At 44.1% G+C, this 17,136-nt stretch overlaps 1 protein-coding gene across 1 annotated transcript; it reads left to right on the forward strand.

The window, feature by feature from the left end:
• Positions 1-653: 653 nt before the first annotated feature.
• Positions 654-13,881, forward strand: slco4a1 (solute carrier organic anion transporter family, member 4A1; the record flags this gene model as incomplete). The annotated part of the gene is made up of 11 exons (XM_080468741.1): positions 654-1,497; positions 2,945-3,035; positions 4,350-4,471; positions 4,556-4,667; positions 5,774-5,928; positions 6,044-6,314; positions 6,370-6,532; positions 11,631-11,806; positions 12,070-12,134; positions 12,216-12,364; positions 13,555-13,881. The coding sequence occupies 11 exons, from the start codon at positions 654-656 to the stop codon at positions 13,723-13,725; spliced, it is 2,319 nt and encodes a 772-aa protein (XP_080324867.1). The 3' UTR covers positions 13,726-13,881.
• Between the last annotated feature and the right edge of the window lie 3,255 nt (positions 13,882-17,136).

A 17,136-nucleotide genomic window follows, 5' to 3' on the forward strand; every position in this document is an offset into this window, starting at 1 on the left:
AGTTGTGGTAACTACTACGTTGTAGGGTTAGGGTTATGATTGGTGTAAAGATCGACTTTTACCTGGCCAAAGATCTGCCTGTCGATCATGAGGGACGGGTTGAAGACCACAATGTTGCTGATGTTGTACATCAGTTCTCAAAGTATTGATTGCTGAGGGCCAATTTAGGAACCCAATTTAGGATCATTGGACTGAGGGCTGCCGAAGGAAAAAAATTGGAAAAAACTGACAAAAAAACCCCATTTATAATCATTTTAATAACCAAGTTGCATCTCTACAATTTATATTTATTTGGTGGTTGGTGGAGTGACACAGTTATCAGGTGATGAATCTCATTTTCATAAGTGTAATCATGTGTCCCTTTTTTCTCTCTCCAGGATGCCATTCCTCAGCGGCATTGTGCAACTTTGTCGAGACAAACAGGAATACGTGGGAACCCAAACAAACTGTGGACACAAGAAGTTTGCAACAGGAGCCCACAATAGTTTAAGAGCTTTCCGGAGGTCCAACTGTGACAGATTCATGTTGAGTCTCTGCTGATTCAGACATTCTTTTGGTTGGATTGTTTTGGTGGTGGAACTCACCAAACAGTTGATCCTCGGTGTGTATCGTCCACCCCCCTCAAGATCCTCACAGCGCCCCTCACAGGGGCAATGCCCGTCCTGCTCAATGCGGACGCTTCCTTCAGCTCCAAACAGGAGCTCCTGGATCTGCAGGACTGCCCTCTCAGTGGGGGGCCCTCCCTGGACACCCCCAGTCCAGAGAATTCACAAACAGGCAGTCCCACAGGGTCTGGCCCAAGAAGCCCTGGAAGCTCTGGAAGCACGAGAGCCAATGGCTCCAGGCCTCACATTTTCACCGGGGCTTCCTCACTCCCCGGACAGCTGTATACAGTGGAACCCAGGTCGCTGCCAGAGACTCCGAGCTTGGAGGCGTTCTCCTCTGGTGAGCTGTGTGGCTGGGGGGCTCTGACACCCAAAGCCATCCAAGCCTTCAACACTCCTCGCTGGGTGCTGTTCTTCCTTTGTGTGGCCTCTTTCCTTCAGGGGATGATCATCAATGGCTTCATCAACACGGTGGTTACCTCCATTGAGCGGCGCTTCGACCTCAGCAGCTCCGAGGTCGGCCTCATCGCCAGCTCCTACGACATCACCGCGTGCATTTGCTTGGCCTTCGTCAGTTACTTTGGAGGGATGGGGCACAAGCCGCGCTGGCTGGGCTGGGGGGTGATGATCATGGGCCTGGGCTCTTTCATGTTTGCCTTACCCCACTTCACCACGCCGCCCTACCAGGTCAACTCTCCCGAGCAGACCGGGATGTGCATGGCCAACAGAACCAGCCCGTGTAAGGATAAAGAGGTTGCAGGACTGTCCAGTTATCGCTTCATGTTCATGCTGGCCCAATTGCTGCACGGTGTGGGTGCTACGCCTCTCTACACTTTAGGAGTCACGTACCTGGACGAGAACGTCAAGTCGAACTACGGGCCTGTTTATATTGGTAAGTAGCAGAGCTAATGTTTGGAGTTGGATGGATTTATATGAATGTGTTACGACCTGGCCGGCTAGGGATCTGGGTGTAACATAAGACCGATAGAATTGTCTTTAAACAGGGTAAATTAAGGTTTATTTTTGCAAATAAAGACAAGGAAACAGTAAACAGAAGCCGAAAGTACAAACTAAAGGTGTCACAGCCACTGAAAACAAGCAAACACAAAAGACAGGCTGAGAAAATAGTTCCTTCCTTTTTACACATAGGTAATGAAACCAAAAGAACCCTAACCGGCTCTCAAAGAGCAGCTACTGCCAGTGCCTAATTGCAAAATGGCCACAAGCTCAGGAAACACAAACACACAGGACAGAGGGGATCACAGCACAGAATTTCCAGTTACAAGTAACTCCTAAACCGAGGTGAGGTGTGTCACAAAACATCACGTACACAAACAAACAGCTGCCGACACTGATGCAGGAGAGAAGAAGGAGAAGGAGAAGGAGAAGAAAAGGAGAAGGAGAAGGAGGAGAGGAGGCACCGGCCGAGGGGCGTAACAATGTGTTTCTCTCTGCGAAAAGTGATGCAGTAGATTTTATTCAGATGTAATGTCGTTCATGCCACAGAATGAAATGACAGTACTCTACCTAACCCGTTCGCTTTGTGCACAAACCTTTTCTGAACATAGTGATGTATTTATCAAATGTCTTTGGAAAAGTTTGTGTTTAGATCAACAGATGCTTCTTGAAAATGTGAGTAGCTTCCAGTCAAAGCAGCTTTTCTTACTTACACTCCAGGTTTGCTCATTCCTGACCTCAATGAACTCACTTTGCAAACATCAGTTCAAGGATTCACATGTGTTTCTTCTACTTTCCGATTGAACTCTGAAGGTTTAATGTCTGAGAAGAATACAAGCATTAAGTGATCGAATTTTATGAGGTTAGGTGCATTGTGTTTGTCTGTATTAGAAATATATGATATATAGTATGTGACCAAAATGCAGATCAGATCAATATTTGAACCGTTTACATAGAAGAACGTTTTCAAGACTATTTGAAAGATGGTTGTTACACTTCCTTTCTATTTGTCCTTCTTCCTTCCTGTTTCTGTTCCTCCCCTGTAAGATCCAACACTTGACTCCAGTTATCAATGCTAATAATCCAAAATGATTATGACTGAACATCTGTTGCTTTTATGAGAAGAGAATTGAATTCAGATCAGCCGTTTTACTGAATGACTCCATTTAGCTCAAGCAGGGCGTTTCAAAGTCATCTAATGACACCTAACATGAACTCAGTCTCTCTCTGCAGGCCCAGTTTGTCTCATTTGCTTTATAGAACACAGCTCAGAACAATTGAGTCCTTTTAATCTGGAGGCCAGGAAGAAGTAAGTAGGAAACAGGAAGTAGGCGCTGTGGCGGCTGAACTGACACACCCTCGTGGTCTCTCTCTCCCCCCAGGGATCTTCTACACAGCTGCCATTGTGGGTCCGGCCGCAGGCTACCTGCTGGGCGGATACTTCCTCAACATCTACACCGAGCTCTACCAGGCGTGAGTTTTCTTCTACCGCTGAGCAGAGCAAAAGAGAAAGAGATGCTGGAAAAGAGAAGAGAATATAAAAGAGTGTGACATGACAGGACAGAACTAGCATTCTGAACAGAGACCAACCAGATTTACAGATTGAGGCTGTGGCAGATCAAACTCCAATCCTTCATGTTTCGTATCTCAGTGTTTCACAAATTCATATTGACAGCAATGTAACACAGTTCCACTACAGAAACTAGCAAAAAGAAATACTTTGAATTCTCAGTGGTCAAAACAAGCTAATAGGATGGATAAGAATAAAATATGATGAAGTGGAACAGAACTGACTGAGAGGAAGACCCAGAGATGATGAACTACTGCTGACGACAGTAACAGTATAAAAAAATCCTGAAAGTGTAATAGAAGTGCTTATTATTGAGCTCTCCAGAATATAATAAAATGGATCTCAATAAAGATGCATAGACACAATAGAGCTTTTAAATATATGATAGAATAGAACTTTGCAAATATTTATAGTACAAAATAATGTACAAGAAAAACAAAGTGATAAATAAGGTGCAATGGACTAAAAAGTCCTCATTTGAGAGTGTAACAGAATAAACTGAGAATAAAACAGACATTGGAGGAGTGTGATTAAACACTCGAGGCCTGAAAAGATCCACTCAACTTACACCAAGCAAATGATAACAAACTAGAGTGAATTTACCAGAATAGAATTAGAATAGAAGGGAAGTAGAGTAAAGTAGGTGGGTAAAGTATAGCAGAAACAACCTGACTAGACTAGAGTTCAGTAGAGTGAAAATGTAGACCTGAGTCTACCAGAAATTAGTGTTGTATAAAAACATAGAGCTGACTACAATAGATCTTGATATAATGCAATAGAACTGAATAGAGTAATTTAAGATAAAAGTGGGATTATAAATACATCTCAGTTTAAAACAGTAGAATAAACAACAATAGAGTAACTTAGAGTATAATGAAACCTAAATTATAATAAAATGGATAGGAATGTTATGTTTGAGAATCATAAGATAATATAATAAACTACAATGGGTTTATAGATTTAAAGAATGTAGAGCAGATTCATTCAATGTGAATCCTGTAAGAGGGAAAATGATAAACACAAACCTATAGAAAATAAATAATGCAATGCAACCTTCATCATTAAAATGTATTTGGTTTGAACAATGTGTGTGTGTGTGTGTGTGTGTGTGTGTGTGTGTGTGTGTGTGTGTGTGTGTGTGTGTGTGTGTGTGTGTGTGTGTGTGTGTGTGTGTGTGTGTGTGTGTGTGTGTGTGTGTGTGTGTGCGTGTGTCACAGGACTAAGATGACTCCAGAGAGCCCTCATTGGGTCGGAGCTTGGTGGGTCGGTTTCCTCGGAACAGGAGCCGCCTCTCTTCTGGTTGGGATCCCCATCCTGGGCTACCCACGGCAGCTTCCAGGTACCAAACATTTCCTGTTGCTACAGAACGGGTGTGAAGAGCATTTCAACACTTGGCCTTGGTTTGAATCTTGTCTTTGCACAGGCTCTCAGGAATTAGTTGCCACGAGGGTTTCTGAAGCCCACCAGCTGAAAGACGGAAGCCACACCACTGCCTCAGATCCTCAGTTTGGCAAATCGGTCAAAGACATGCCAAGGTAGAGTACTTACCATGAGGCTTGGAGCATTTTAAACACAACAACAAACTTGTCCATTACCAGGTCTGGATTCGGCATCCCAAACCAGAACTGTGGGGCCTGATTCGAACTGAAGGACAGCTTCCCATAGAAAGCTGTGTGTTGTTAAGGCAGTGAGGAGGGATGCTGCTGATCCCAAGGATCCAAAAAAAAGAAAAGAAAAGAAGAAAAAGTCCTCCACACTGTGTTCTGCTCATCCAGCGGGCTTAACCTTGGTTTGGTTCTGTGGGTCCACTCCTGCCTCCTTGTGAAGCTGACCCATTATGGTCAATGTTGGTTTGCCTTGGAGTGAAGGGGGCTCGCAGGGTGAAGGTTTTGTATTCAGGCGCTCCGCAGCGCTTGGCTGCGCCTTGACCAATCTCCTTGAGGTGGTTTCAGATTCGGAGGGCGGTCTCCTCCTCTGGGTGTGGCAAAGTGGGTGAAGCCCCTTGTCGGTGAGGTGCAGGGCTGCAGCTTATGGGAGGGGTCTGGGGGGGTCACATGACCAATGGCATTTTCAGCCATGTGCTCACCAAGTTTTCTCTTTGTTCTGAGAAAAACGTGGTCTCCTTCCTGCTGTTTTATGGCCTGTTGCCTCTCTTCTTTGCGGTTGTGGGAGTGGGTTCGCCCCAGCAAATGTCAAACATATTTCTTTCTTGTTGTTTCTGCATTAATATTAAAACTGCTGATTCCTCTCAGCGGGCTCTCATGCGTTCCTCATGTGGTCAAATCGAGATTTGAGAGTTTGAGCAGCAAAGTGAAAATGTTGACAAGTCTGATTGCATCACATCATTTCAAATGTAATGAGAGCCTGGGTTGTAATCAGGTTACCCTAACCCCTCCTAGACTGGCCTGTTGTGAGGCACAGACCTGCTTCTTTTTGGTTTACTACAGTATTTACTATTCAGCTTAGAGTCTAGTGTGGGGTCATCATCTCTTCTGCTGCCTGTGTGGGGATTAAAGTGGATTACATTATGTAACACTGGATCATAGGGAACGTTTCTGCACTGTTATTACAAAACTGCCTGAATGAAGAAGAGATTTGTTTTGATACACTGCTTCCTCCTCACCAAGTCTCTTTCTTGCAGATCTTTGCTGCTTCTCTTAAAGAATCCCACCTTCATCTTCCTGTGCCTGGCAGGGGCGACCGAGGCCACCCTCATTGCCGGCATGTCCACCTTCGGCCCAAAGTTTTTGGAGTCACAGTTCAGTATGAGTGCGTCTGAGGCTGCGACATGGTTTGGTAGGTCCCTCATCAAGAGATGGAATCACCACGGGCACTTCAAGGTGTTTACATCCTCTTTGTAGCTGCTGAATTGATGTTGTATTGCAGCTTCATGCAGTTTGTTTCCCTCCAGGATACCTGGTGGTGCCAGCAGGGGGTGGCGGCACCTTCCTGGGTGGCTACATCGTGAAGAGGTTGAACCTGCGCTGTCGAGGCATCATCCGTTTCTGCATGGTGTGTGCAATTGTCAGCCTGCTCGCCATCTTCATCTTCTTCATCCACTGTCCCAACGTGCTCATGGCCGGAGTCAGCATGCCTTACCAGTACAACCTGACTGAGCCGCAGCAGCCGGACCAGTACAAGAACATGTATGATAAACCCGACACGCTGCGCCTTCGGAACAGGTATTGAGTCCAGATATGACTTCATGTTGCTGAGCCCTGCCTCTCATGTCCGCAGCTCCTCTCTGCACCAGAGTCTGACGGTGGGCTGTAACTCGGCCTGCAGCTGCGTCACAGAGCTGTACAATCCAGTGTGCGGTGCTGACGGCATCACGTACTACTCTCCATGTCACGCCGGCTGCACCTCGATCAACCAAACCGAGCACTTCACAGGCAAAAAGGTGAGATGTCACGCACGCTCGGCTCAGGACGCTTTCGCCTCTGACTGCCGAGAGAAACCATGAGGGTGAACATGAGCACATGGGACAAATGGGAAAAATTTAATTGAGGAATGGGACATGCCTGCTGTCTGTATAGATAATGAATAAATTCGCTGGTGCAAGAATATAAAGACTTTATGGATTTAAAATTTTCTGTTGAATTTACGTTTGTTTTTTGCTTCAGTCATTAGTTGTTTTATTTGAATGCTTCTAGCTATCATATATCGTTAACTTTAATTTTCTACAAATGTCTGTTTGATGTTTAAGAAAGACTGTGAAATGAAAAAAACTTTATCACTGCTCAAAATATGTATGTAAAGATTTCTTACCACATAAGAATCACGTGGTACCATTTATGTAAAGTGTTTTGGCAGTTTGGCTATCGATAATGATCCATAATTATCAAAGTTAGTCATTAGTTATTTTATTGAAAATCTAATCTAATCTGTATCAGATACCTCTGGAGCACCACCTGTTTAACAGAAAATTATAGCCAATTCAGTTATATCAGTTTCATAAGCTATACAAACAATTAATTTGGAATTTTAATTAATAGTTAAATTAATTACAATTACAAGAATTAACAGTAAAGTTTGAAGGATTTTGGAGTTCTTGACACAGAAGAGGTCGACATTTCAATCACCTTTGTGCTCATTAATAAGACAGCAAGTATAATTCCAAAAATGATATCTATTTACTATGAAAACAAACAAAACACAGATTCTAACTACTTATATACAGCTTGGTGTGTGTAGGTATGTGTGTGCATGTGGAGAGAGAGAGAAAGGGGGGTGGAGGAGGAGTGTGATGAGTGATGGAACTCCAAAACAAAATGGCTGATCACGATAAACTCCATTGAGAATGATGGTTATCAGAGAGGCAACAAGGCTGTCCTCGGTCTCGACCATGTGCTGGACAATACAACAATAGAACATGGAAGCTTGTCTTTAGCATCTGCTTCCTCTGTGTCTCTGTTAAAGGAACATTTTCAAAATGAGTTTATGTGAATGTGATTTGCTTTGTAAAACATCTAGAGTCGTCAAATGGTGCTCAGTTACATGTGTGATTTTGTCTTTGATTTGATATGTGTAGGGTTGTGAGGTAAGGCCCCGTTTCCATGACACCGTTTCACGTGACGACACCTAATCCGTTGAGAAAAAGGAGTGTGTTTACACTGCAGCAGCGGACACTCTGACAATGATGTAGTTAGTATGCCAGACCTGTTGCTGGTTTTTGTAACGAAACTACCCATACTTGTGTGCAGAGAACAATACGCTATAAACGTGAACAAAAAGGAGAGAACCCGACATTCGTATGGACTGATGACGCATCGGATGCTATCAGGGGAGAGTCTCAACTATTAAACTACTGATATGGACTAGAAAACTAGAAAATGGACCGTGAGTCATACCACTACGAGTCCGCCATGTTTGTTTACAGGTGGATGAGTGGAAGGAATTATTTTCAACAGGAAGGGAGGGGGAGAGATGCGCATGCGCAGTAACAGGCTCCATAGCCTCCGGTAGTCTCTGCATACATGGATGACATTTCGATATATGCTAAGACTGCTGAATGTCACGAGAAGTGGCTCAAGAACACCCTCAGCACACTAGAGATGGCGGGACTGAAGCTGAACCACGGCAAGTGTGTACTGCGACGACGATGACTCAACTATTTGGGCCACAACATCAACGGGGAAGGAATTCGGCCTGACATGACCAAAGTCCAGGCTATTACCCAGTTCCAGCCACCCTCCAACATACACAAACTCCGGACAATCCTCGGCATGATTCATTACCTTGGCAGGTATCTCCGCCACCTGTCAGAAGTCACCAAGCCGCTGACTGACCTGCTCAAGGCCTAGGTAACGTGGGCTAAAAGATAAAGATAATAGTCTACAATGCACACCGGGACCACTTGACAATCTCACAAGGGCTAGTGTTGTACAACAACGCAATGGTGATACCTCAGAGCATGAGAACTGAGATACAAGCATGCATACATGATCCACCAAGGAATTGTGAAGTGCCGTGAGAGAGCTAAATGTAGTGTGTGGTGGCCCGGTATAGGCAAACGCATACAAGAGACTGTTAGTACATGCAGTATATGCCAAGCAACCACATCTACTCAGAGGAGAGAGCCACTGATCTGCACACCACTCCCCAGCTGCCCATGGGAGAAGGTGGCAGCAGACATTTGTCATCAGAAAAAAGAGACCTTTCTTATTGTAGTGGATTACTTTTCAAGGTACATCGAAATTGCTCACTTCACCAATATGTCTGCCACTGCAACCATCGCCAGTTTTGCAGCATATATTTTCCAGATGGGGTTGCCCAAACAAACTGATTACTGACAATTGGCCCCAATTTTCAGGAACTGTTTTTGCTGAGTTCACAAACAAGTTCGATTTCAGACACACAACGACCAGCCCTCACTATGCACAGGCCAACGGAGAAGCTAAAGGGCTTTGCAGGCGGCTAAACAGATCTTCGGACAGACAGACAGACCCTGCCTTAGCCTTGTTATCATACAGGGCCACACCACTGCAGGTAACAGGAGCAAGCCCTGCACAGCTGATGCTCGGTAGACAGATTCGCACTACACTTCCCACCTTGGAGGTGAAAGTGCAGCCAGCATGTCCAGATCTTCAGAAAGTACAGCAGACTGACAGTCGCACAAAGCTGCGCTTCACCCAGAAGTACAACTCAAGGTACAAAACAAACCCTTGTCTGAACTCCAGCCTGGAACCCTTATTTTAGTGAAGCTGGACAATGAGACGGGATGGCCAAAACCTGCTACTGTGGTGCAGAAGTGCCACACTCCTCAGTCGTACATTGTTCAGAACGAGCACGGAGAACTGCGGAGAAACAGACACAACCTCCGACCCATTCTAGAAGCCACACCAACTCCCCTGCCAGGATGGGCACCAGTGGATCGTCATGCACACACAAACAGAGAGACACACTCAGACTGACTTACCTGACACATTTACACAAAGAGATCAAGCACCTGTCACTGAACCAGTGTTTCCACAGACTCTGAGAAGCAGTGGCAGAGTGGTGAATCCACCTGATAGATATGGAAACTATGTGTAGTCAAATATGGAATCAGTACATAGAATATCAAGTGAAATGTTCAAGTAGTAGATAGCCTGTTAAAAAATGTTTTATGTTTTCACAAGTAAAGATTGTGTTCTGATGCAAATGTTATGACTCACAAAGTTCAGGAACTGGCAATGTAGAATGAGTAACAGACTAGAGATGTTCAACTTTAAAAAATATGCAATACGTGACACTGATTTAGAAATCTTTAGACTTTAGACTTTGCTTTATTTATCCCTTGGGATGACTCCGTCAGGGACATTTGAGTTATAGCAGCTTAATAAAAGAGGAGCAGCACACAGAGGACAACAGAGATAAGTTACAGAAAAGGTACAAAAGGTACAAAGTACAATATAAACTCCTAACTAACCTTAACTTAACTAGATATAGAAATGGCAAAAAGAATAAATAAAACTCCTACCAAAATTTAGTACAGAAAATAATATAAACTCTTAACTAACCCTAACTTAACTAAATATAGAAATGGCAAAAAGAATAAGACTCCTCACAAAATATAGGAGTGAAAGTGGCCGAACGTTAAATCGCACTGTGGTTACAGACAGAATTATTGCACAAGTATGATCATTTGCAGTGAACTGACAATTATGTATTGCACAGTTTTGCATTATGGTATGTGAGATGTAGGATGGTGAGGTGGATGAGGTGGATGGCGGCTACTGCTACTTCCTTTCTGTCCTCTGTCACCTCCTCCCCCCAGTGAGGAGTTGGACAGCCTGATGGCTCTTCCACAGCTAATGCACAGTGTTACTGAGTTTATTGAATGCCCAGGTTAGATTTTACTATTACAGATTAAGTTGTGTCCAGCATGTCTTAACAGAACTCAAAGAAGGGGAGATGTGTTGTTACGGCACTACTTTACATGTGGCTGGCCCGTGTATCGATACGTTGATTGTTGGCGTGTCGGTGACGGGGAGTTCAGAGGGCAGAGTTGAGAGTTCATGCACGCGACAACTTGTGCTGTATGTTCGTCACGTTAATAGGAATAAAGACGCACTTTGAAACAAACCCCTGTGTATTATTTTTTAACTCTGTAATCTCACAAGCTGCTCCCAGAAACTCACCTCCTCCAAGAGCAGGAACAAAGAAGAGGGAGATGAATCTCTCCACAGGCTTTTGATAAGATGGGGGCATTCCAAGGTGTCGAATCCTGGGGGTCCCAACCAATCCGTGACTGACTGAGAGCATGGGGGCAGTCAGTGAGAAGGGAAGGGGGGAAGAGCTGATGCATGGGGGCTACAGTGTTTTTCTGTAGTCTGCTAGATCCTAACATACGCATGGTGAAATGTAACTGAGTTCTTTGCCTGGTGTATGTCACAGCGTAATGTTAATCATTAACGGTACACCTAACCCACTGTTACACTGTTAAACTACAACTATGCACCAGGATAGTTATACTATAGAAGAAACATTTGAAAAGCTCCAAAAGAATGTCTTGATTTCAGTTCTGTACGTCTTCCATCCAGCTCATGGTCATTGGGCAGGTAGCTCCATGAGCCCAAACAGAGAGAAGGACAATACTCACTCACTCACTCATACCTGTCTGTAACTTCACACCGTTTTACTTCAAATGTTCCAACTGACCACCCATCGTTTGTTTCAGAAAAGTTTGCCGTTTACACGGCAACGGCAGACACACTGAAAACTATGTAGTCAGGCCACGAGGTGGTGATGTTGCTGGTTTTTGCAATGAAACCACAAATACACATGTGCAGAGAACATTACGATACAAACATTAACACAATGGAGAGTACCCAGTGAAAGAAAACGTCCACCTTGGCAGCCGGTTTGAAAAATGTCCCCAAACAAGTCACAATACAGGAATTTACTTTTTTCTCTTTTCTGGTGGAAAAGATGCTGAAGTTGTACTTCCTTAATTCTTCCTCATGTGCAGAGAACTTGATTTGCAATGCTGTTCGTGTGTGTGTGTGCGTGTGCAGGTGTACTCTGGCTGTAGCTGCGTGATGTGGAACAAGACCTGGGGCGAAGAGGGTTTGGCTCGGTCGGGGAAGTGTCCCAGCTCCTGCCACCACATGCCGGCCTTCCTCAGCCTGCTCTTCATCATCATCTTCTTCACCTTCCTCTGCAGCATGCCAGCTCTCACCGCCACACTCAGGTAGGTGACCACATTTTGAACAAGATTGATCAGACCTGGCGTCTGTTACGACTGCAGGTTTATTTCTTTTTACACACAGTCCAGAACATTAAGGCAGATTTAGTGTGCACCAGTTGAAGAGGTTGAAAAAGCAATTATAGCACAACATGAAAAAAAAAGAAAATAAAGTTGGAAAGACAGCATATTGAGCTGTGAGAAAAATGCCAAACTGTCTGGAATTTAATAGTAAAAGCTCTTCCTGTCTGACTGACTCTCCTTCATAGGTGTGTTCCTGACAGTCAGAGATCCTTTGCTCTCGGGATTCAGTGGATCGTGGTGCGCGTCCTCGGTAATGCTTCTTTTATTTCTCCTCATGTGAACCTGGAACCATCTCCCATGGGAAATTTCCTGAAGTCTGTTTCTCTTTCAGGCAGTATTCCCGGACCCATCGCGTTCGGCTCGTTGATCGACCTGTCCTGCCTGCTGTGGGAGGATCAGTGTGGCGAGAAGGGCTCCTGCTACCTGTACCACAACCAAACCATGAGCCTGTACACACTGGTAGCTGGAATCATCTACAAGGTGAGGCCACAGTCACTCACTCACTCACTCACTCACTCACTCACTCACAGAGTGAGTGGCTCAGTGACGCCTCCACCCTGCGGAGAAAACTAATTTCGGCTGCTTGTACCTGTGATCTCATTCTTTCGGTCATGAGCCAAAGTTCATGACCACAGGTGAGGGTGGAGATGTGGACCGACCGGTAAACAGAGAGCTTTGCTTTATAGCTCAGCTCCTCTTCATCACGACGGTCCAGTACAGTGACTTCAATTCTGCAGCCGCCTGTCTGAACCTGTGGCCAATCTCATGATCTTCCTCCCATCACTCGTGAATCTGGAGAGGGCATGCCATCCTCTTCCGTGAGAGGGCTCTGGACTCAGATTTGGAGGTGCTGATCTGCATCCCAACCGCTTCACACTCAGACGTGAACCAACTGTGAACGCTGGAGGCCCTCATGTGACGACTCCAAAAGGACAACATCATCCACTAAGAGCAGACATGTCACCCTCTGGCCCCTCACATGACACCCTCACATGACACCCTCATGAACCCGGCTGCGCCTTGACACCCTGTCCATGAAGATCATGAACAAAAGGGGTGACAAGGCGCAGCCCTGGTGGAGTCCAGCGCCCACCCTGAACGAACAATCTATCTATCTATCTATCTATCTATCTATCTATCTATCTATCTATCTATCTATCTATCTATCTATCTATCTATCTATCTATCTATCTATCTAACTTGGGATTGTTTTCATTTTCCATAGTAACGGTTAGTTTTTTGTGTAAATATGGACATTTTCATCACCTATACTCAATACTAACCCTAACAAAGAAAAACTTTAAGGTCTGAATTGAAAGGTTATAATTTCACTATTTTACTGGTCTGGCCCGTGTGGCCCCTGAACTAAACTGTGTTGGACAGCCCTGTTATACAGGTGTTGATTTGTTTGTTTGGTGTTCATCTCGTGTCTATGAGATTGTTTCATTATCGTGATGTTAAGTGGCAAGTATTAGTGAAATTTATCTTCAAAAATATGAAAAATATTGATTTATTGTTTATTGACTTATTGATTTACTGAAAGAGTCCTTCATGTTTTGTCTCGTAAAGTCTTCTGATTGTTGCTATTGACTTTTTCAAATGTTTATCATCATTTTGTGTGCAGTTTTTCTGGCTCTCACACTCTTCCTCCATCCGGTCCTTTGCTGCAGGTTTTGGGGACGCTGTTGTTCCTGGTAGCCAGCATCCTGTACAAGCCTCCTCCAGACTCTCCGCAGAGCAGCTTCCAGAGTACAGACCATGGAACCGGAGCGCTCAGCGACCTGCCCGTCAAAAACTTGCCGGAGGATGGCGTCATCGTCAACGTGCATGCCAGATCATGACGACCGGTCGTCGCTGACGAGCCGTCGTCGCTGACATCTGAAAACTAATCGCATTTTTAAAAAAACGATTCCAAGAATGTTGTGTGATGACATTCTTGTTTCTTATTGTCATTATATATCGTTTGTCATCGAAAGCCAATGAAGCACCTGAAACCCGTGTGGTGTGTGGAGCATTTCCACAACGTCGTCACTTTTAATTCTTCTTCTGTTCCTTCACTTGTGCTGCAAGAACGTCGCACTGCTTTGTTTTCCCTCCACAGATGAAGCCATTGGTCTGATATCCTGTAACAATGAAGCCAGATCATCTTTTCTTCTGAGAAAAGCCCCACTGCTTCTATTTTAGCACATTTTCCTGCTCAAGTCATGAACTTGTCTTCTTTCCAGTAACTGGAGACAAAGTGAAACTGTATGAATTTTTAAATATTCTCTCACTGGAGTCAGTTCCTCATAAAAAGCGTTGCCTAGAAAGCAGAAGATCGTTTGGCGGTCTCGAAGTCAGGAGTCATATTGTCCAAGTAAAGTTCACTGCAGAGCCCAGCAAACCTTTAAAGAACTTGAAGCTTATGAATTGTTTCAATCAGTCTTCACATTGACCTCTGTCTCCCAGCATGCCTTGCATGCCACAAGCTGCCCATGGCCTGGCTTGTAACGCCTAAATTTACATTAGATCTTTTTAAAGTTTGTGAGGAATCATATTCATACAAAATGACTTTGTTTTGTTCTCACAGTTCCTGGAAAGAGAACAAAGTTCCTGCTTCTGCAGGAGTATGAAAAGGCTTTTTCCCCCCCGAGATGTTTAGTGTTCATGCTTCAGGTGAATGACTCACAGACAATCACTGCACTTCTCCGTTGTGCTGAAAGGCAGTGGAGCTGCTTGTCACGGGGGTTCGGACGGCTGCTCTGCATTCGGCTGCTGTTATTCTTTCTCTTCCAGTCCCTGCCTCTGCTGCTGACATGCCACTCCAACAAGATGCTTCATCACCATGTTTACCAGCAAATAACATGCAACGCTGGAACTTTTGTTTGTTTCTTGTTTAAGACCAACAGAATTTTCATTTTCTCCTTTGAGCATACGATGCAGTACAAACACTATATTAACATCAACCCATCTCGCCAGAATGCAGTTGGTGTTAAAACAAGTGGGTGTAGGTTCAGAGGTTGGTTCTGATCTCCGGCTGTGTGTGGAAGTGTTTACTCTGGGTTTATCAAACATGTGATGTTGGATCTTTACATCTGTCTCCAAACAAGAGAGACTGAGCAGTTTTAAAGCATCTTCAGGCAACTTATTGCTGCCTGATAGCGTTGCTCTCCATATGGCGGCAGAAACAATATTGTGTACTTCACAAACTTCAACTTCACAAGAGAGCGGAGGCAAAAGCTTCCCACTGAGACCACAACATGTCTGCAAGACATCGTCGCTATACTTCCAGATGGCTTCCTCAGGGAAGACAGAACATGTCGAACCTTTAAAATGAGGCTAAGACAGTTTATAAAATGTCATAGGTACAATAGTTTTGAAACATGTACAAAATGTGTTTCTCATGTTGCATTTATGAAGTTTGGATTACAATCCAGGAACATTTCATTACTTTTGAACTATTTTTGCATTCGATTTTAGCAGTTTTACTCTTTTTCTGGAATTTTTTTGAAGACAATTTTGACATTTTAGCAGTTTGAACCATATTTGGCTTTTTGAAGCAGCTGTGCATGTTTTTCTTTCCAATTTTTTTTCTTTTTGAAAACCTAGTAATTTTTAGCCCCCCCCCCCCAAGTAATTTTTCTCCCCATTTTTTGTGGTTTGCCCAATCTTTTTTTCTCATTTCACTTGTAACTTTGTTTTTAAAATTCCCTTATAGCCAAAAGTTAAGAGTTAGTTTGAAAAAGTTTCACTACTGCGGAGCTAAAGAGCCACATGTGGCTCCGGGGCTGCAGGTGGCAGATCCCCGCACCAGACCAACAATGTGGTTCTTACAATACTTTTGTAAACCTTGCATATTTCACATTCATATCCCGTCCAGAAAAATACATTTATGCAATTTCCAGGAAAGACGTCCTTCTGTTTCTCCTGAGGACGTTTTCTGGAAGTGTAGAGATGACGTCTTGTGCCACTCTTTGCTCAGTGGGTTTCTGAACCGTGCACTTGGCAGAGGGTGGGATTCGAACCCTCTCACTAAAGAGTTCTTCAGTGATGGTTACATTTTACCCGGGACATTTCTCGTTGTTGCTCTGAGAATTCGAAATGCCATCTGGGTGGATGTTGAGTTCTTGTTTGGCACTTTAGTGTCTTCGTTCCAAACTCCTGTAGGTCCACAACCACTGATGTCCTGGGATCCCTCAAACCGTCACAAACTGTTTTGGACACCTGAGCCTGGACACAAAGGCTCTGAAAGGGATTTCATTTGTTTTGTATTTTTCTTAAAATATGTTTTCACTCTGTCACTGTTTTAAAAAAGTTATCAATATCGCAACAACAGAAAATGTGAAGTGGGACTCACTGTGGATAATACATTAATGGGAATAGGAAGTATTTGGCACAGAACTGCAGCACAAATATATTTTCTGTCTGAAAAGCACATGTGTATTTTTGATTATTAGACGTATGACCAAGCGAGATGTGGCCAGTCAGCAATTTGCATTTAACAGTAGCACTATTGGGAAGAATTGTCAATGCATTTATAATCTATAAGTAATAGACTGGTGGTTCCCAGCGTGTTTTCCTGGAGCTCACCAGCCTCTAGGGAGGCTGCAGACCCCCTCTTCATGATTTTATGTGCCAAAACAGTGAAGCCAAAAGCTGCTGGACTTGTTCACCCTTACCAACATACAGAAGCAGCAGAAGAGTGAAGTTTCCTTCATGTGCTCCACATTCACAACGTGTGTGTTTTTCTTCTTTCGGCCACACCGTTGCTTGCACTATCGCCTCAGAGTGAAAAAGGTCTCCAGTCCCAAGTTGAGATCTGGCCTCCTTTCAAAAATGCATTTGTGGATGACTGTGAAGTGTCTCCGTGTTTTCGATGATCAGTTTCTCTGTTTGCCCTGCGATGGACAGCTGAGCTTTCCAGGGTCAACCATGCCTTCGCCCAAAAATGAGCTGAGATCGGCTCCAGCATCCCGTGAAGTTTGACGTAGCTGGATGGATGTATTTGCTAATCTAATTGCAAAACGTTGGAGCCCTGTGATGTCTGGCATGTCCCCAGTGGTTGTGAACCACTGCTGTGCCATCTTAGTAGTAATGGCTCTCCTCCACAGAAAATGCATAGCTGCACTTTACAGAACTACATTTGGATAGAATCTTTTGAAGTAAGGTTACATAGCAGTGTTTCGAGTGGTCAAATGAAATCAGTGTTTTTTTCTGGAAGCATTGTGCATTGTTGATGGTGAAATGTGTCACTTTCCATGCAGATATATTGA

The sequence above is a fragment of the Lipophrys pholis genome (genome assembly GCF_963383615.2).
Source record: "Lipophrys pholis genome assembly, chromosome: 8".
NCBI classification, from domain to species: Eukaryota; Metazoa; Chordata; class Actinopteri; order Blenniiformes; family Blenniidae; genus Lipophrys; species Lipophrys pholis.